The sequence below is a fragment of the Pongo pygmaeus genome, chromosome 1, assembly GCF_028885625.2.
Source record: "Pongo pygmaeus isolate AG05252 chromosome 1, NHGRI_mPonPyg2-v2.0_pri, whole genome shotgun sequence".
NCBI lineage: Eukaryota > Metazoa > Chordata > Mammalia > Primates > Hominidae > Pongo > Pongo pygmaeus.
In genome coordinates this window covers 70545880-70567836 of record NC_072373.2, presented here as the reverse complement: position 1 = coordinate 70567836, position 21957 = coordinate 70545880, and the positions used below count along the sequence as shown (strand labels likewise).

At 38.2% G+C, this 21957-nt stretch overlaps 1 protein-coding gene across 1 annotated transcript in view; it reads left to right on the top strand.

Moving 5' to 3' along the window:
• The window catches only part of SOAT1 (sterol O-acyltransferase 1), a 63542-nt gene extending 42750 nt beyond the window's left edge, over positions 1-20792 (top strand). Inside the window, exons 4-16 of the mRNA XM_054457570.2 lie at positions 308-459; positions 2671-2730; positions 4269-4376; positions 5814-6096; positions 6908-6986; positions 7669-7750; positions 8423-8468; positions 9756-9885; positions 12379-12476; positions 13584-13682; positions 15038-15173; positions 16028-16173; positions 18291-20792. Of these exons, the coding sequence (XP_054313545.1) occupies positions 308-459; positions 2671-2730; positions 4269-4376; positions 5814-6096; positions 6908-6986; positions 7669-7750; positions 8423-8468; positions 9756-9885; positions 12379-12476; positions 13584-13682; positions 15038-15173; positions 16028-16173; positions 18291-18347 (1476 nt within the window). The 3' untranslated portion in view covers positions 18348-20792. The remainder of the gene's footprint in view (positions 1-307; positions 460-2670; positions 2731-4268; positions 4377-5813; positions 6097-6907; positions 6987-7668; positions 7751-8422; positions 8469-9755; positions 9886-12378; positions 12477-13583; positions 13683-15037; positions 15174-16027; positions 16174-18290) is intronic.
• The last annotated feature ends 1165 nt before the right edge of the window (positions 20793-21957 follow it).

Genomic DNA, 21957 nt, shown 5'->3' with positions numbered 1-21957 from the left:
TTGCCGGGAGTGGTGGCGCACACCTGTGATCCTAGCTACTTGGGAAGCTGAGGTATTTTGTTTTATGCTTACAAGGGGTGTACATTTTAAAAGGGTATAAATCACTATGTTGCCTTTTAGGTAGCTGTTTCTGAAACTTCAAGTCAGATACAGTCAGATACAGGAATTGATTTTTTGCTTTTACTGCTGTGAACTCACTATGTCTTTCTTTTGATCCAGCTCTGTTTAAGGTAGCCCTTTAGAGAAATGCTAATGACTCACAAGCATGTATTAGTTCCCCATCTTTTTCTTTGTTTTAAAATTCTAGGAATTGAAGCCATTTTTTATGAAGGAAGTTGGCAGTCACTTTGATGATTTTGTGACCAATCTCATTGAAAAATCTGCATCATTAGATAATGGTGGGTGCGCTCTCACAACCTTTTCTGTTCTTGAAGGAGAGAAAAACAACCATAGAGTGAAGTAAGTATGTGCTATTTTCTTTTAATGCAAACATCTACTCAGTATAGTTCAATGGTGAAAATGGACTGCAGCAAATATGCTTGAGTTCACACCCTGGTGCCACTTTTTATTGGCTGTGTGTTACATTGGGAAAGTTATTTAACCATTTGAAGGGGGATGGGGTTTTCTTTGTCTTTATGTATAAATTATAACATACATGCATACCTCTTTTAAGACTAATGCCGGGCACAGTGGCTCACGCCTGTAATCCCAGCACTTTGGAAAGCTGAGGCAGGTGGATCACCTGAGGTCAGGAGTTCGAGACTAGCCCGGCCAACATGGTTATTTAACCATTTGTCTCTACTAAAAATACAAAATTTAGCCGGGCATGGTGGCGGGCATCTGTAATTGCTGCTACTCGGGAGGCTGAGGCATGAGAATCACTTGAACCTGGGAGGTGGGGGTTGCAGTGAGCAGAGATCATGCCACTGCACTCCAGAGAGAGTCTCTGTCTCCAAAAAAAAAAAAAAAAAAAAAAAAGACTGACTAGTAAGGTCAGGCGTGGTGGCTCATACCTGTAATCTCAGCACTTTGGGAGGGCGAGGCGGGTGGATCACTTGAGGTCAGTTGTTTGAGACCAGCCTGGCCTATATGGTGAAACCCTGTCTCTACCAAGAATACAACAATTAGCTGGACGTGGTGGTGCATGCCTGTCGTCCCAGCTACTCAGGAGACTGAGGCATGAGAATCGCTTGAACCTGGGAGGTGGATACTTACCTGGCAGGGGAGATACCATGATCACATGAACCTGGGAGGTGGAGGTTGTAGTGAGCCAAGATCACGTCACTGCACTCCAGCCTGGGCAACAGAGACCCTGTCTCCAAATAAAAAATAGTGACTAATAGAACAACATAGCCAACACTTGCTGAGTGCTCTACATGATGAATTCATTTAAACCAAACGGTGATCCTATGAGACAGATAACTGTAACTATCCGCATGTTACAGATTAGGAAACTAAAGCACAGAGTACTTAATTAAATGTCCAAAATTACATAGCAGGGATTTGAACCTAGAGTCTGGCTCTAGAGTCCTTGCTCTTAATCATATCATGGCTGGGCATGGTGGCTCATGCCTGTAATCCCAGCACTTTGGGAGGCCAAGGCAGGTGGACCGCGAGGTCAGGAGTTCAAGACCAGCCTGGCCAAGATGGTGAAACCCTGTCTCTACTAAAAATACAAAAATTAGCTGGGTGCCGTGGCAAGTGCCTATAATCCCAGCTACTCGGGAGGCTGAGGCAGGAGAATCACTCGAACCCGGGGGAAGGAGGTTGCAGTGAGCTGAGATCACGCCACTGCACTTCAGCCTGGGCGACAGAGTGAGACTGACTCAAAAAAAAAAAAAACATCATTACGTGCCTCTCTATTGCATTCTATACAATACTTGTAATAAAGTACAGTGCGATTAGTATATACTTTTCTAATTGATGGTTAATCCAGAATAATCGAGTGAAGGCTATCAAAGGCTAATATGTGTTAACTTGCCATTCCATGCTCTTCTCAGTTTTATGCCCCTGTTCGGAGGCGTAGACTGATGTCCTGGAGAATAGTTTTGGCCAATTATAGTTAAGTGCTGGTAGTAGTACGAAAAGCCCTAAAGAAGATGAGCAAGATGTTAAAATGGGAGTTTTTAGTAACTTGCAGCAAGCTTTAAGATCAGGAGGCTGTTGGGAGTTGCTGGAAGTCCTTTGATATCAGGAAGGGTATGGTAAACATCAGTGAACTTTCAGAGGACAGATCAATAACAGTATATATGACCTGGAGTAGAGTGTGCTTGGAGGCCTGTCTGTGACCTTAGGGGATCTCTACAAGAAGGAAAAGTGATTGCCAAAGTCCATAGGGGCTGAGTGTGGCGACCTTTCCATTCTCTACAAGAAGGAAAAGTGATTGCCAAAGTCCATAGGGGCTGGGTGTGGCGACCTTTCCCTTCGTAAGGTTGTGTATGTACCTGCCTCACAGAGAGGGTAAATGAAGTAACATACATAAAACTGTAACACAATATTTGGATCTGTTTTAGCTGGACATGGTGGCAGGCATCTGTAATCCTAGTAGTGAAAAGGTCATCAGTCAATTAATGTTAGATGGTGTTATTGGTATATTCTCTTGTCTGTGGGATTAGATTTCTTATAATACTTGAAGTACTTATATCTTGTTTTAATTTTTCCTCTTCTCAGGGATTTGAGAGCACCTCCAGAACAAGGAAAGATTTTTATTGCAAGGCGCTCTCTCTTAGAGTGAGTATTTTTAGTTGTTTTTAAATATGTTTGATTTTTTAAAAACTATTCTGATAGAATCATTGCTTAGTATATGGACATGTAATGAGTTCTGTATCTGTATAAATCATTAGTGGGTTTTTTTGTTGTATGTTCTCTCTTGCTCGTTTCTGATCTTTTGATTCTGTATCTAGTTTCAAAAGAGGAGTTAGGGATAAGAATGGTTATCTGGGCTTGGCACTGTGACTCACACCTGTAATCCTAGCACTTTGGGAGGCTGAGGCAGGCAGATCGCTTGAGTCCAGGAGTTCAAGACCAGTTTGGGCAACATGGCAAGACTCTCTCTACAAAAAATACAAAAAATTAGCCAGGCTTGGTGGTGCATGCCTGTAACAGCTACTCAGGAGTCTGAGACAGGAGGATCACTTGAGCCCGGGAGGGTGGAGGTTGCAATGGGCCGAGATCGTGCCCCTGCACTCCAGCCTGAGCACCAGGTGCAACACCCAGCAACTCCAGCCTGGGTGACAGAGCAAGACTGTCTCAATAAAAAAAAAAGTGTACTTTTCTTTAAAAAGACATCTTATGCTTATCAAAAGTTACTTTCTGTGAGTCAAGTTGATGTTTACTACTTCCCCTACATAAGAAGGCAGGTTTTCTAAGCATGTAATATGCTGTTCAGTGTTTTCTAAGCATGTAATGTATAGTGTTCGGTGTTCTGTCACACTGTAGTTTGAAGGAATTAATCTTTTAAAATTTACATCTGGGGAAAACGCAGGCTTTTCACATAAAAGGGAAAAGAATTTATTTTAAACATTATAATTAGGATTTTAATGATAGAATTTATACACGAAAAATAAACAAAATTACATGTTAAAAAAAATTTTAACCAAGGAAACAGAACATGTTTTCTATGGCTTAGATGAGTTTTTATTAGACTGTGAAGATCCTTGGTCCAGAGATTGAGTAGTAGTGTATTAGATTACTCAAAATCATTTAAAAGGTTGGCATTATCTTTCCAAAAACAAGTTAAAAAACCTGTTTTAGTCAGATATAAAAGATTTATTTAGGAAAAGTCATCTATATTATTGTTTTATTCTAAAAGAAAATTAGACCAGTCTTAAATACAAAAGTCAATGAGGAGAAGGTAAAATCTTTGTAAATGGTTGAGTTTTATAGACGTGTAGGGTAGTAGTTGGTTATCATCATCATCATGATCAACATTATAGAAATTCATGTCAATTTTAACGTTTTGGAAATAGGTAGTACTTAGTATATGTTAAATTTAGGGAGTAGAATGTATGAATAGGATTAAAAAAATTCTTAGCATTTGAAATAGTTTCTTTGTTTCCTGTTTTTAGTGAATGGCCTTTGTTTACTTAGAAAACATCCATTTCTGGTAGGTTTTAAAGAATGTAGACCATTCTTTTTTGAGATGTTTTTGGAGAGTGGATTAAGCATCTTCTCAACTGCTTTAAGTTAACTGCTTTAAGAAAAGACTTTATGGTGTTTTAAATTTAAATATACATTATTAACTTGTTTTGTTTGAACTACATTTACAGTGAGCTGCTTGAAGTGGACCACATCAGAACAATATATCACATGTTTATTGCCCTCCTCATTCTCTTTATCCTCAGCACACTTGTAGTAGATTACATTGATGAAGGAAGGTAAGACAACAAAAAAGATGGCTGGCTAGTTGATGCATGAGAAGTTAGGGGTTTTCACTAAATTTTGGTAAAGGGTAAATTGATTAAATTGCTTCAGGAAATCCTAAAGCAGCAGATTTGAGGGTGATATTCCTCTGCCCTGAAAAGTTTAACTGATGGAGAAAATTAGAAGTTTCATTACTTTTATTTTTAAAGTGGTTTATTTGAATAGACCATAATCAGTAGTTTCTAGGTAATTTTCCCAAATGGGAGAACTTTGTACACAGTTGACCTACGAACAACACGGGTTTGAACTGTGCATGTCCATTTATACGCAGAATTTTTTCAATCAGTGTGTTTAGCACTCTGTATCCATGGGTTCTACATCTGCAAGCAAAGGCAGATTGGGATCTAGAGTATTCCAGGATGGAAAACACACATATAAGAATGGCAGATTTTTCATATCTGTGGGTTCCACGGGGCCAACTCTGGGCCTCGAATTTGCATAAGTTTTGGTATCTGCACACTTTCCTGGATAACTGTATATGATTTATTAACTTTTTGATTGTCTTTATTTAAGATGGTTACTTAAAACAAGTAGCTTATTGGAATTGAAGGTTGAAAAATTTGATATTTCTTTTTAATGTGAAAGTCAAATTGTAGGCCAGGCATGGTTGCTTGTGCCTGTAGTCTCAGCACTTTGGGAGGCCGAGGCGGGAGGATCACTTGAGCTTAGGAGTTGGAGACCAGCCTGGGCAACATCTCTACAAAAAATTTAAAAATTAGCTGGGCACGGTGGCAGACACTTGTAGTTCCAGCTACTCAGGAGGCTGAGATGGGAGGATCGCTTGAGCCAGGGAGGTTGAGGCTGCAGTGGAGCTGTGTTTGTGCCACTGCACTCCAGCCTGGATGCAAAGGAGACCCGATCTCAAAATAAAATTTTAAAACTCAAATTGTAGCTTAAAAAATGACAGCGTGGTAATCATGGATTGAATTATGTACTGTTTTTGAAAATTACATTTGGAGATAATGGTATAGTATATTAACATATTTTTAAATTGTACCTATTTCTTCTGAAAAATCTTTTGTACATAAGAATGATTGCTGTTTGAATATTTTCCATAGAATATTTTACAGTTAAAAAATTAATGTGAGAATCTAATCTTTCAGAAGTTCAAAGTCCAATTATCTTAGATATCTTAAGTTTGAAGACTGTATTTATCTTAGAGCTTTTAGAAAACTTGTTTCTAAAGAACACATATTGTTGATATATAGTAAAGCAGATGGTTAGAAGCAGATCTGTAACTAGCAGAACTATTACATCCATGACATCCGCGTATTAATGTTATGGTGTTTCCTAAGGTTGAAAGTTTGGTGTTTGAAAGTTTTAAATTCTGTGAACTCAGTGTATATTAAAAATTCACCTCTATGTTCTTTTTCTGGACCTTTTCTCCCCAGGCTGGTGCTTGAGTTCAGCCTCCTGTCTTATGCTTTTGGCAAATTTCCTACCGTTGTTTGGACCTGGTGGATCATGTTCCTGTCCACATTGTCAGTTCCCTATTTTCTATTTCAACATTGGGCCACTGGCTATAGCAAGAGTTCTCATCCGCTGATCCGTTCTCTCTTCCATGGCTTTCTTTTCATGATCTTCCAGATTGGAGTTCTAGGTTTTGGACCAACATACGTTGTGTTAGCATATACACTGCCACCAGCTTCCCGGTTCATCATTATATTCGAGCAGGTAAGGTTTTAAGTGTTAACCAAGGCGATGCTGTCCTCAGCTAAAATAATAGTAATGATGATGACATACTGATACTATTATTTTTAGCTGTATTAACTTGGATAAATTTTCAAATATTGTTCCTTTTGCCATTATCTGTAAAATTGTTAAACTAGAATCATCTCACCTCTTAAGTTTCATTGTAGCTTCCATGTTCTCTGAATTTTGATAAATAAATTACTTTGAACTTTTTTTTTTTTTTTTTTTTTTGAGACAGAGTCTCGCTCTGTCACCTAGGGGGGAGTGCAGTGGCACCATCTCAGCTCACTGCAACCCCCGCCTCCCAGGTTCAAGTGATTCTTCTGCTTCAGCCTCCCAAGTGGCTGGGACTGCAGGCGCCCGCCACCACACACGGCTAATTTTTGTATTTTTAGTAGAGACGGGGTTTCACCATATTGGCTAGACTGGTCTCAAACTCCTGACCTTATTGATCTGCCTGCCTCGGCCTCCCAAAGTGCTGAGATTACAGGCGTGAGCCACCGCGCCCGGTCACATTGAACTATTTTTGATGCATCAAGATTTTGTTCCTGAATACTTTTTGTAAAAGTCATTTAAATTATAAAGTATTTTCATAATTAAAAACTTCACTTTTGAAATGTCAGATTCATTGTTTTGTCATGTAACTGTATAATAAAGGTTTTATTTTAATTTGTTTATACACTCATCAGGATTTTCTGACTTTATTGGCTATCTATAATGCATTTGACTAATGGAAAGGACACTTGCAGGAGACCTTCTTTGAACAGACATCTTTTTCCTCCTGCTTTTGTAGATTCGTTTTGTAATGAAGGCCCACTCATTTGTCAGAGAGAACGTGCCTCGGGTACTAAATTCATCTAAGGAGAAATCAAGTATGTAATTTATTTTGTTCATTATTTCTTCCTCCCCTCCCCTCCCCTCCCCTGCCTCCCACCCCGTTCCCTTCCCTTCCCTTCTTTCCTTCTTTCCTTCCTTCTTTCCTTCCTTCCTCCTTCCCTTCCTCCCTCTCTCTTTTTCTCTTTCTCTCTCTCTCTCTTTTTCTTTTCTTTGTGTAATTTCATTAGTTTAAAGGATTATTGGCTGGATATTTCACCCTTTGTTGTTTACTGGGATGTCACATTACATAATGTAGAGATTGTGTTTTATTTCAAATATATATGATCCATATTGATTTTGAGGACCACTTCATTGTTTCCTGACTATTCCGGCTTTGCCCTTGAACCTACAGTTTTAAAAAATTGATTATCTTTTGTAACTTTGCATTATTTTTATGGAATGTTAATAGCCTCATTACACCTGTGCCTGCCTATTCTTTGCAAATTGTTGCTTCACACTCTAGAAGTTATCTCAGTCACAGGAATAACTTGGTTTAAAGAGATTGGTAATATTCAATTCGTGCAAGAATAAGAAGTCATTCCGGAGATCAGGAAAAAAGAACATGAGCTGATAAGTCATTTTATTCTTCCCTGTTCTGCGCTTCCTTATATTACCCCCTTTATTTTTGCTGTGAAAAATCAAAGAGCCTTTTCTCTAACTATAGTTTTCCTTTTCTAGGCACTGTTCCAATACCTACAGTCAACCAGTATTTGTACTTCTTATTTGCTCCTACCCTTATCTACCGTGACAGCTATCCCAGGTAATGGTACTGTGAAGCAGAAATGTGGTAAGCACCAAAAGTGTGGCATGAGTGAGGTGGGATAGGTAAACAGGGGCCAGTTCATGTAGGGACATAGAAAATATAGAATGAGTTTTCATTTTCTGTCTGACATGGGAAGCCTCAGATGGTGAGTAGAGAAGTCTAATTTGATTATAGTAATTCTTGACATAATTATAAAGTATTTCATATGGTCATAAATGATGTTCTGTGTGTAAAACCATTAATTAATTAATTATATATTATTTTTATTTTTTATTATTTTTAATTTATTTTTTTATTAATTAATTAATTAATTTTAGTTTTTTCTGAGATGGGAGTCTTGCTCTGTCACCCAGGAGTGCAGTGGTGCTATGTCGGCTCCCTGCAACCTCTGCCTCCTGGGTTCAAGTGATTCTCCTGCCTCAGCATCCCAAGTAGCTGGCATTACAGGTGTCTACCACCACGCCCGGTTAGTTTTTTTGTATTTTTATTAGAGACGGGGTTTCACCATATTGGCCAGGCTGGTCTTGAACTCCTGGTCACCGCCTTCCAAAGTGCTTGGATTACAGGTGTGAGCCACCGTGCCTGACTAAAAAACATTAATTGTGAGGGTCTTTATTCAAGTTCAGTTACTTTATTTAGAAACCTTATTTTTGTTTCTTTCTTTTTCAGGAATCCCACTGTAAGATGGGGTTATGTTGCTATGAAGTTTGCACAGGTAAGTTTTTGTAACTGCCTAAGGTATGTTGATTAGGGGATGGGGATTCATATTTATGATAATAATATAATCTACTTAAATCTAATTGGGAGCTAAGAATGCTTTCTGTTGACATTATGCAGTCTTTTAAACTATTTCTAGTACAGTAAATGGTGTTTGTTTTGCCAACATCAAAAGTAATTTTCTTTAATATAAGAATATATTAGGCTGAGCGCAGTGGCTCGCGCCTGTAATCCCAGCACTTTGGGAGGCCTAGGTGGGCAGATCACGAGGTCAGGAGTTCGAGACCAGCCTGGCCAACATGGTGAAACCCCATCTCTACTAAAAATACAAAAATTAGCCTGGCGTGGAGGCACGTACCTGTAATCTCAGCTACTCAGGAGGCTGAGGCAGGAGAATTGCTTGAACCTGGGATATGGAGGTTACAGTGAGCTGAGATCACACCACTGCACTCCAGCCTGGGTGACAGAGCAAGACTCCATTTGAAAAAAAAAAAAAAATTATAAAGTAATTCTAATTGGTTTTTTCTGTAAGCATTAATTTCCCCCTTCCTTCCTGTTTTTCGGGGGAGGTGTATGTGTATGTGGGTATAGTCTGACTCTTCCCCATTCCTCCTCCCACCTCCATCAGAATCATTAATCCTGGAAGATCCCGTTTTAAACTATTGTCTCAATCAAATGCCCATTTATGAAGTAAGTTCTTTCATTATGGGTCTGTGTTTGTTTTTTTTTTGAGAAGGAGTCCTACTCTCTCACCTAGGCTGGAGTGCAGTGATGCAATCTTGGCTCTCTGCAACCTCTACCTCCCGTGTTCAAACGATTCTCCTGCATCAGCCTCCTGAGTAGCTGGGATTACAGGTGACTACCACCGCACCTGGCTAATTTTTGTATTTTTAGTAGAGATGGGGTTTCACCATGTTGGCCAGGCTGGTCTCGAACTCTGACCTCAAGTCATCCACCCGCCTCAGCCTCCCAAAGTGCTGGGGTTACAGGCGTGAGCCACTGTGCCCGGCCATGTTATGAGTTTTAAGCAGCAGGAAAAACAGGTTCTAAGAGTGAGCTCTTTTAAAAATATCATTTGGTAAAGGGTTAGGAAAAGTGATGGTAGAAACTAGGCTTGAGTAATCTCCCTGAAGGATTATAGCAGTCTTATATACTAGTGTTAAATGGAATACATATGTGAACGTTACTTTAAGGGTCACATCTGTACTTTCTTTTGGAGAGAAAAAAATTGCCATCCATCTTATTAAGCCATCGTTATTATAATTCTGTCTCTGTTATGTTCCAGGTCTTTGGTTGCTTTTTCTATGTGTACTACATCTTTGAAAGGCTTTGTGCCCCCTTGTTTCGGAATATCAAACAGGAGCCCTTCAGCGCTCGTGTTCTGGTCCTATGTGTATTTAACTCCATCTTGCCAGGTAACATGGGTACTTGTTAATTTGGTCATGCATAAATTCACGAGGTAAATAGAAAGCTATTGCCTATGAGCACCTTTGTTTTGCCTACTTTTTCATCTAAACTTCTATATATCTATACCCATCTTGACCTCTTGCATCTACTTTATAAATGAAGTATCCTTCATCCAGTCTCAGGTCAGTCTTTCATCTTATGGCTTTCACTCAAGTTGTGCCTTTCTCTGACAGTGGACAGTCCACATTCATGCTGTGTCTTCCTGTTCGCTATTCAGTTCATTGTAATCTTGCTCCTGATTCCACCAAACCACTTAAATGCCCCTTGTTGAAATTACTAGTAACCTCCATATTCTAATCCAGTGGATGGATTAAGATGTACTTTACCCCTTATCCAAGTTGACCTCCATGAAGCATTGGGTGCTGCTGACCACATTTTGAAATCTCTCTTGTCACTGTTTTCTTGCTTTTTTTTGTTTTTTGAAACCGGGTCTCTCTTTGTCACCCAGTCTGAATGCAGTGGTGTGATCATGGCTTACTAGCCTTGACCTCTGGGGCTCAAAGTGATCCTCTTGCCTCAGTAGCTGGGACTACAGGTGCATGCCACCATGCCTGGCTAAGTTTTTATTTTTTAGAGAGACGGGGTCTCCCTATGCTGCCCAGGCCATTCTCAAACTCCTGGGCTCAAGTTATCCTCCTATCTCAGCCTCTCAAAGTGCTGGGGTTACAGGCTTGAGCCACCATGCTCGGCCTTTTGCCACTATTTCTTATTTTCCTCCTGTCTTTCCGGCCATACCTTGATTTCTTAAATTTATTTATTCCCCTTTTTTGTCTATTATAGAGATATATGAGTACCTAGTACTATGCCAGGTGCCGAGGACTCAGAAGTGAACAAGACATGTATTATCTTTACAGTCTGGGAGCTTTCATAGTTTCCCTTACTTTTCCTCTTTTCTTTACTCATTGAATGTTGGTAATGTTTTCTGTCATCGCCTTCCCTTTCTTTTCTTCTCTTGCATTCCTCTTCCAGTAACCCTCCCTCACCAGCCCCAAGACTTATTTGAATGAACTCTGTATCTGTCCCTAAAATAGAATATGTGTTACATACTTGAGTGTCTTCCTCACTAGCTGCAAAGTTATTGAGATCAAGGATTGTGTTTTATAGCCAATCACAGTCTCTCTCATATTGTCTGATACATAGTTGATGCTCTATAAATATATATTTTTCAATAAATGACTGAAAGAGGTGGACATATAAATGGATATTTTACAATATATTGTAATATGTACTACATAAGTAGGATAAACAAAATGCTTATGGCCTTTGTTTCATATTAGAGATAACATTTAATATTGGGTATTGAAAAATAGGTAGGTATTTGCCTGGCAGAGAATTGGTGGAAAGGTCACTCTAGGTAGTGGGATGGATGCAAGGGCATGGAGCATTCTGGAATGGCATAAATCCAGTTGTGGATGATGTTTAACAATACTTAGAGGGTAGAATCATTGGAGATATGTTTAGAATGTTATCCATGTCACTATGTTAACCATGTCACTATTAACATTTTGGACTGGTTAATTCTTTGGAGTGGCATTCTTCTGCATTGTAGCATAAACTGTTCAGCAGCATCCTGGCCTCTAACAACTAGATACCAGTGGCACAACTCCCTCTCCTCCAATTGTCACAGCACTGGTGCAGTAGCTTGCACCGGTAGTCCCAGCTACTCTGGAGGCTGAGGTGGGAGGATCACTTGAGCCCCAGGAGTTGAAGTTCAGCCTGGGCAACATAGTGAAACCCTGTCTTTTAAAAACAAAAAGTCTTTAGAATTTCAAATGTCCTGTGGGGGAGAGGGGGCAAAGTGTCTCCCACTTTTAAACAGTTGTTTAAGAGGGGGTATGGGGGCCAGATTTTTAAAGGGCCTTGGGTACTAAGTTAAGCCATATATTTAGGCATTTCTTTAAAACAGACTGGATAGGCTGGGCACGATGGCTCATGCCTGTAATCCTAGCACTTTGGGAGGCCGAGGTGGGTGGATCATGAGGTCAGGAGATCGAGACCTGCCTAGCCAACATGGTGAAACCCCGTCTCTACTAAAAATACAAAAAATTAGCCAGGTGTGGTGGTACATGCCTGTAGTTCCAGCTACTTGGGAGGCTGAGGCAGGAGAATTGCTTGAACCCTGGAGGCAGAGGTTGCAGTGAGCCGAGATCACCCCACTGCACTCCAGCCTGGGCGACAGAGCAAGACTCTGTCAAAAAAAAAAAAAAAAAAAAAAAACCAGACTGGGTAATGTCATTTGTTGAACCCACTTTGAAGGAAGTTACTGTTTTAAAATTAAGATAATTAACTCCAAAAGTATATCATCTCTGGAATGGGTAAACTGGAATAATAACTTATATTTTACAAAATAATCCCAGCTAAATAAAATGATGTGATATAATTAGTTGCTTGGCATGTGAGCTATTTGGAAAGACTGTTAATATTGTTAATCTTATTTTTAGGTGTGCTGATTCTCTTCCTTACTTTTTTTGCCTTTTTGCACTGCTGGCTCAATGCCTTTGCTGAGATGTTACGCTTTGGCGACAGGATGTTCTATAAGGTAGTATATACTTAGACTTAGCTTTCTTTTTACATTTTATTATCTTCTTCATTATTAGTATTTCGACATTGTTGGCTAATGTCACCAGCCTTTCACACAAACATTGTGAAATAATTTTCTTTTCTACAAGTTTTGCCAATATTTTCTGAAATTCAGTTACAGATATAACTAGCATAACCTTGTGTTTTCTTCTGTCTCTAATATCTGCTCCCTTAACATAAGCAAATGGTTTCTGCTGGATCCTACAAGGATATATTGGTGATTCCAGTAGGAAACTGTTGGTTCAGAGCACACCATGAGACTTCCCTGAGTGTTCATTCATTTGAAATGGACCGTCTAGTTCTGTAGGAATGACCTCAGCAAATTATTCCATTTAAGACAATTGAGCAGTTCACGAGGGAAATAACTTTTCCCTCTTTTGTTTTGAAAGGTATTAATTTTGCTTCAGATAGTATCCTTATGCTTCTAAAGTTGGAATTAAGCTGTAGAATTAGAGTCAGAATGGCTCATAGCATTCTTTAACCCTACCTACAGCTCTCTTTGAGTTTTGGTTGTTTATGGCAACACTCCAAGTCTACCACCTTTTTTCTCAAAGAAACTTTAAGTGTGGATTGCAGATTTTAGATATCTGATTTCATTCATCTGATCTTAAAATTGGGAGCAAGAAATATATATAGAGATACCAGGACTTTGAGGTAGCCACCATCTCACTCTGGATAATTTTGCCATTTATGGTAAGCACCAAACAGCTCTCTAGTGTTAGCACTCTCTCTGGTCTTCATGACCGTAGAATTTTCTCATGACATTCTAGCAGGGGAAGGGGGTGGGGCTTACCGATTGCTGTTTAGATGAACATTAGATTTAAATGATTCTATGTGTTCTGTATGAAATCATATATAGTACGAGAATTCATGTCATATTCAACACTAATAACCAAAATGCTTTTGAAGATTTTTCTGTCATCAGTGTATGAACCAACAGTTTATCACAGTATACTTTGATTTTTCTGTTACATGTGTTCTTTGGGAAAGTCAGGGGGGTTTGCTTTCGGGTGGGGGGGGGGGTGTGTGTGTGTGTGTAGTTTTATACCTTTACTTTTTCCCTCAGGATTGGTGGAACTCCACGTCATACTCTAACTATTATAGAACCTGGAATGTGGTGGTCCATGACTGGCTATATTACTATGCTTACAAGGACTTTCTCTGGGTAAGTAGCAAGGTTTAAGTTGATATTATTTATGAAATGGAGATTCTTTTTCAGAAAGTATGAGTATTTACAGCGGGAAGAAGTTATATTTAATTGCTCATGAGGAAAGGGTGGTAGTATCTTTTCAGTTTTCTTTTGAGAAATTTACATCTAGAAACCTGCTTTGAATGGTACTGCTTAGAAACCACTGTGTACAGTAGTAGGTCTAATACTGTGTCTTTTGCTCTGAATTTTATCTTACGTAACAAAGTAAGAATGCATGGAGGTTGTTGGAGTTGAAATGATCCACCAATAATGGATAGTTTCTTATGAATCTCATTGCCAACAAATAATCTCCCTTTGGTCTTTTTCATTCGTTTTTCTTGGTTAAAGGTAGAGAAACACTTTTTTTTTTTTTTTTTTGAGACAGAGTTTTTCATTCTTGTTGCCCAGGCTGGAGTGCAATGGCATGTTCTCGGCTGACTGCAACCTCCTCCTCCTGGGTTCAAGCGATTCTCCTGCCTTAGCCTCGCAAGTAGCTGGGATTACAGGCATGCACCACCATGCCCAGCTAATTTTGTATTTTTAGTAGAGATGGTGTTTCTCCATGTTGGTCAGGCTCATCTTGAACTCCCGACCTTAGGTGATCCGCCCGCCTCAGCCTCCCAAAGTGCTGGGATTACAAGTGTGAGCCACCGTGCCCGGCTGAGAAACACTTTTCTGTGAGAAACACCTTTGTGTGGATTTGTATCTCTCCAATCAGTGACACCTGGCTTTGAGACATTCTTTAGAGCATAATGTACTTAGACTGATGAGATGTAATCTTGAATCTCCTGGTTGATAAACACTGGTATCTGGATTACAGTTTTTATTAAGTGAGGGCACCATTTGGCTTAGTGACAGCATCTTGTGGTGGAAATAGCATTGTATTAATATTTGAGTGCTAATTCTGCCATTCAAGTGTAGTTTCACATACGGATAAGGCAAGTCCCTCTTCTCCTTCTGAAATCTTAGTTTTGTTATGTGTAAAAATGGAGAGGACACTTGCCCCATCTACCATACAGTGTTACTCTAAAGACTGAAATTCAATATGTTTCGTTTATATAGGAAAACTATGTTTTGTCAGTTGTAATAACTTACAAACATAAGTTATTGATATTTTTGAAAATAGACTTAGATGTTTGAACAATAATAAGAGTTTGTAAGTGTATATGATTTGTAATTATTTTAATAGTTTGGATTAATCCAAGGAGTAGACTTAGAAAATTAAGTACAAATATAATAGGTGACTTTGGCATATAATTTTGCATCCTATATAATTCATGCTTGCTTTAAATTTTTAAAAATTACTTTGTAATATTTTCCTTTTTCTTTAGTTTTTCTCCAAGAGATTCAAATCTGCTGCCATGTTAGCTGTCTTTGCTGTATCTGCTGTAGTACACGAATATGCCTTGGCTGTTTGCTTGAGCTTTTTCTATCCCGTGCTCTTCGTGCTCTTCATGTTCTTTGGAAGTAAGTATCTTGGCATGCTGTGAGTACTGGGTACTATGCTAAAAAAGAAAACCAGATAGAAAGGAAACTATAAAATCAATGTAGGAGAACTAGATAGTAGTAACATATTAAGGTAGTACTTGTTTATCAGATGGTCAGAATATTGACTTTGAATAATTATACACAGCTCTGTCTCAAGATGTTTACACTTTGAAGTAGGAAAATGAACTAGGTAACCTCATGAAGACCATTGATAACACTGATTTGGTAGGTCATAAAAGTTATCTATATAAACAGCTTTCCCATTCGTAAACATTGTCGGTATGCATCCCCTAGAAAACTGACAAGTTTTTGAGTGAGGGAAAGGTTGGAATATGAATATTCTAATTCCATGAAGTATATATACACATGTTCTGAAAACACTGATTTCTTGTAAGTTACTGATTTTAACACTGAAGCTTTATTTTTCTTTATAGAAACAGTGACCAGAATAAAAAAAATATAAACAGTTGTTGCTCACTGTAATTATTAAATAACAGCGGATACCTGAGGCCCCTCATCTTCTGATAAATTATGTTTTGATACCTGTATATTTCTTTCTTTTTTTTTTTTTTTCTTTGAGACAGAGTTTCACTCTCGTGACCCAGGCTAGAGAGCAGTGGTATGATCTCAGCTCACTGCAACCTCTACCTCCCTGCTTCAAGTGATTCTCCTGCCTCAGCCTCCTGAGTGGCTGGGATTACAGGCACACACTACCATGCCTGGCTAATTTTTGTGTTTTTAATAGAGATGGGGTTTCGCCATGTTGGCCAGGTTGGTCTCGAACTTCTGACCTCTGATAACTGTATATTTCTTTGTTGCCTTCCTATTTTTAGTGGCTTTCAACTTCATTGTCAATGATAGTCGGAAAAAGCCAATTTGGAATGTTCTGATGTGGACTTCTCTTTTCTTGGGCAATGGAGTCTTACTCTGCTTTTATTCTCAAGAGTGGTATGCACGTCAGCACTGTCCTCTGAAAAATGTGAGTCACCAACCTGGTTGGAGTGCAAAAGAACCTGTTGATTCTCTGATTGTGAGAGTTGGTGGGCAATGTTGAGGAGGATAGTAGTGGAGATTATGATGAATTAGTGTTAAAGAGAGGGAAACGAAGAGTAAAAGCATTAGTTTATTATCTGATCTTATTGTACTTGAAGTTTTTCCTTTTGTTTAGTTTTCTTCACATTTAACTCTCCTAGCTTTTGGTTTTCTTCTTTTACTGCCTTTTCTTCAGCCCATTCTAATATTTTTTTTTTTTTTTTGAGACAGAGTCTCACTCTATCGCCCAGGCTGGAGTGTAGTGGTGCAATCTCAGCTCACTGCAACCTCTGCCTCCCGGATTCAAGCGATTCTCCTTCCTCAGCCTCCCGAGTAGCTGGGATTGCAGGAGCATGCCACCATGCCCGCTAATTTTTTGTATTTTTAGTAGAGATGGGGTTTCACCATGTTAGCCAGGATGGTCTTGATTTCCTGACCTTATGATCCACCCACCTCGGCCTCCCAGAGTGCTGAAGCCACCGCACCCAGCCAGCCCCTTCTAAGTATTCTCCAGGATTTTCCTAATGCCATGTATGTCCCTACTACCACCACCTAAAACATACCTATTTTTTTAAAACCTCTTTCTTCTAAATAAACTCTTGTAAAAATATTGGACAACACCGAGATCCTTTCTTGATTCTATTTTTGTTTTTGGTTTTTGGTAATTATATTCAGGTTTCATTTATTCTTAGGACTTTTGTTTTTAGCTATACATGGGTACAGATTTTAGGAGGATGGCTTTTTTTTTTTTTTTTTAAGAATTTTATTTTCAAGTAACACAGTATAAGACATAGGAATTTTCCAGCAAACACTCTGGTTAATTTAATTGATGTGATCTGGTTAATTAGATCTAGTAGCACTAGCTGAAAGTACTGCTTATAGTTATGGATAGAATTTCATGATGGAAACACCCTAAGAAGTAGGATTGCCAGGCTTTTTGTATATATAGGGCATGTCTTGTATTTAATACTTTTGTCCTGCCTCCTGTATTGGGTTTCTTAGAACACCCCAAATGTCCTCTATTATGCTTTTTTCAGTAAATTACAAAAAATATGGCAGATAGAGCTATTTATCTCAAGTTCATCTCAGCATCCTGTACTTGTATTTGCTAAATTTGGTGGCCCTACTAATAATTCATTCAATCCCTACAACCTTCCAGGTTTGGAGGGGATGCCTTCTTGATTTATTTCCTGGGTATTTCTCATAGGCATCTGTAACTGAAGATGTCCATAATGAAATTAATCAGTTTCCTCTCCAAAGCTTCCCCTCTTTCTGTGTACCCTATGTCTGTTAGGCTGCCTCAACTCTCCCTCTTTATTTCATATTAATCTCCTTTGTTCATCTGAAGTAATTGCTCTTGACTGTCCCTGGTCACCTGGATTCCACATGTCAGATTTTATTCTCCTATCAAAATCCAATTTGGATGCCACATCTTCCGTGATAATTTTTCAAATGCTTGCTTCCCTCTGTTTCCTATTTCTGAACTTCTGTAGTGCTTCGTTTGCTTCTTCTTTGATAGTTCAGTAATTTTAAACCTTGTATTAGTCATTTATATATATATATGTCATTTATGTATATATTAGTCATTTATATGTGTGTATATATAATATATATTTATATATTACATATTTACTAATATGTACTAATATTTAGTACCTTAAAATCTAAATGGTGGTTATATATAAATATATATATATATATTTGTCGTCCTTAACCACCATTTAGATTTTAAGGTACTAAAAGTAGGGCTGTGCTAAAATAAAATAAAAGATACAGAAAGAAATAGTGCCTATTTAGAAACTGGTCAAAGTTCACACAATTGTGTATAGTTTACTGGGCTTTAAAAGCTTTATGTGAAGCATCTAAATGGAATAAATCTGTGTTGTAGATAAAAGTACTGAACATCTTTTGAATTAGTGAGCTGCCTATACCTTGAGGGTTATTGATAGGAGGCATTTTAGAGATGTACAATGTATCATATTAATATCCCCTGCCTACCTCCACACCTCCTCTACTCTGTACACAAATAAATTATTTTTCCATTCTTATTTTTCCCCACTGTAGCCCACATTTTTGGATTATGTCCGGCCACGTTCCTGGACTTGTCGTTACGTGTTTTAGAAGCTTGGACTTTGTTTCCTCCTTGTCACTGAAGATTGGGTATCTCCCTGATTTGGAGCCAGCTGTTTCCAGCTGTTACTGAAGTTATCTGTGTTATTTGGACCACTCCAGGCTTTACAGATGACTCACTCCATTGCTATGTCACTTGAAGCAAAACTGTTGGAAGTTCACTGGAGTCTTGTACACTTAAGCAGAGCAGTACTTTTTTTGTGGGGCTGGGTGGGGGGAGAAGGCCGACTAATAGCTGAAGTAATGACAGATTGTTGCTGGGTCATATCAGCTTTACCCCTTGGTAATTATATCTGTTTTGTTTCTTGACTCCGTCCAATCAGAGAATAAACATCATAGTTTCTTGGCCACTGAATTAGCCAAAACACTTAGGAAGAAATCACTTAAATACCTCTTGCTTAGAAATTTTTTCATGGACACTGTTGGAATGTATGCTAATTGAACATGCAATTGGGGAAGAAAAAATGTAGAATGATTTTTGCTATTTCTAGTAGAAAGAAAATGTCTGTTTTCCAAAGATAATGTTATACATCCTATTTTGTAATTTTTTTGAAAAAAGTTCAATGTTCAGTTTTCCTTAGTTTTTACCTTGTTTTCTCTATAGGTCATGATTTCTGTGAAGCAAAAAGATGCCTTTTACCATGAATTCTTGAGTTTACATCAATAATACTGTATATTAAGGGGATCAGAAGTAGGAAGGAAAAAATAAGAGATAGCAGAGGAAAAAGAAAAACATTTCCTCTTTATAACTTCTGAAGTTATTTGTAAAAAAGATTTATAGAGTCAATCATGTGTTTAAATTATTTTATCACAAACTTAACATGGAAGATATTCCTTTTTAACTTTATGGTAACTTCTTTGAAGTTATTTAGAAATATCCTTTGGAACAATTATTTTATTGTCTAATAAATATTGACTTCTCTTGAATTATTTTGCAGACTAGTGAGTCTGTAACATAAGTATTAATCACCTCCACTCATATTAAAGTGATCATTAAGAATCCAGAAGCTGGCTTCTGCATTTGCTCAGTTATACTTTTAACGGTAGTATGTTTTTAGGTGGAATAAATTAATATGTGATTGGTTTCAAGGAAATGTCGTCTATTATGTAATACTTCCATTTTATAAGATGCCCATTTCTAATACAATGTGTGTAGGAATTATTTGTATGTATGAGGTATGATTGTAAAGATTGAGCATTGGAAGGGGTATCAGAGACCATGTAGTTCAGCTTTCCACTCAAAGTAAGATTTATGAATTATTTAAACGATTGTTGTTACTTGGAACAGCCACTTGAGAGGCTCTCTTGGTATTGTTCAGAATTGTTTTAAAGTCCGTTTGAGTCTCACAAGAAGGTAAGTAGAGTTTCTTAATAGTCACAACTTAATTTGAACCACAAGTATCCAGCTTAATCATGTATCTTACTCACGATACCACTGGTCCAGATGAGTTTAGGTAATTTTCAAACATTAAATCCAACTTCAACGGACACAAATACACCTCAAAGGAGGTTATTTTTAAAAAGGTACTCTGCATGTTCTCACAGTAATGTTCTGCACAACAGTATTGTAATTGTAAATGGAATCATAACCTCCTAACTAGTTTGCTTTAATATGGCTTGTAATTCTTGACATTTTTCTTGAAATCAAAATGAATCAGTCTCTTGAATTTATAACTGCATTTTAAATATATTGGGGACAGATTGCTCTGAGACCTGGTTATGAGCAAGCCAATCTTTTGAATCTAGAGAATGGAATTCTTAGGTTTATATTTCTGTTAAGAAATACTATAAATATGACTCTTATGAGAAGACTTTGTTGCTCTGTAGTGTTTCTGAATACTGTATTTGTTGGATTGATCAAGGCTATTTTTCAAAAAGCTCTCTGCTTCCTGTTTGTTTGTTTTTGAGACGGAGTCTTGCTCTGTCGCCCAGGCTGGAGTGCAATGGCGTGATCTCGGCTCACTGCAACCTCTGCCTCTCTGGTTCAAGCTATTCTCCTGCCTTAGCCTCCTGAGTAGCTGGGATTACAGGCCCATGCCACCATGCCCGGCTAATTTTTGTATTTTTAGTAGAGATAGGGTTTCACCATGTTGGTCAGGCTGGTCTCAAACTGCTGACCTTGTGATCTGCCCACCTCAGCCTCCCAAAGTGCTGGGAAGACAGGTGTTAGCCACCGTGCCTGGCCTCTGTTTCCTGTTATTAGTGATTTTCCTGCCCAAGATTGCGACAACAAATATGTAGAACTACAGACTGTTTAGAATGCTGAGACTGTTCTAAGAAACTTTCAAAAACAGTAGCACTTCAAGGAATGGTCACTTTCTATGAAAGAAACTGGCTTGATAGCCATAATCTTATTGCTAGCTGCTTTTAGCAAAAGTCTTTTCTTGAAACCACAATCTATACCCTTTAAACAAATAAAAACTAAAATCTCTTGCTTAATGTTTCAGGAAGATTTATTTTTTCTATTTCACTAATGTGGCAAAAATTATTTCCAGTTATAGGATACTTTTTTCCTTCTGAAAAGTAATAAGCTTAAAGTTTTTGTTTCTGTAAGATGTAATGATAGTAACTATTATTTTGGGCATATTAACCAACAGAACAATTATGTAGTATGTATATCACTTTCTCATTAGATCTCTAACTTGACCTAGTACCTTTATGTGTGAGGATAAATTTGTTAGATCCTTTTATTCTCAATCTTGGATAATGATGCAAAATGGAATTTTGTTTTGTTTGTTGGTAGATTCACATACTAAAACTTTGCAGGTAAAGTTGCTTGCCTCATGTTAGAATTTAATTAGAAAACGGAGGCTGCCTTTTTTTTTTTTTTTTTTTTTTTTTAAGACAGAGTCTTGTTCTGTCGCCCAGGCCAATTTTTTTTTTTTTTTTCTTGTACGGATGGGGTTTCACCATGTTGCCCAGGCTGCCCAGGCTGGTCTCAAACTCCTGGACTCAAGGGATCTATTTGCCTCAGCCTCTCAAAATGCTGGGATTGCAGGTGTGAGCCATGGCTCCTGGCTCCTTGCTCCAGATCAATTTTTTAATGGAAGATAGCTCATACTTTGTTTTTGTTTTTAAAGAGACAGGGTTTCACTCTGTTGCCCAGGCTAGAGTGTAGTAGCGTGATCATAGCTCACTGCAGTCTCAAACTCCTGGACTCAAATAGTGCTCTGGAGTACCTAGAACTACAAGTGCCTACCACCACACCCAGCTAATTTATTTGTTTTTTTTTTAGAGATGGGGATCTCACTGTGTTGCCCAGGCTGGTCTCAAACTCTTCACCTCAAGTAAACCTCCCACTGCTGAAAGCTTTGGGATTACAGTCATGAGCCACCATGTCAGGCCCATACTTATTGTTAATAAAGTTTCAGTGACTTGCTTATTAATCTTATGCAAAATTTCATGTAATTTATGTAATGCTACATAACAGAGTGCTACATATGGTATGTATACATACACTGTGTACACACAAAGGTCTGTTCTGGGTATTTTATGTATCTTTAGGCTTTATGGCTCTGAAATGGAAGGAACTAGACATAAATGTTTTGAGGAATAAAGTCAATTTTTTTTGTTTGTTTGTTTGTTTTGAGACAGAGTCTCA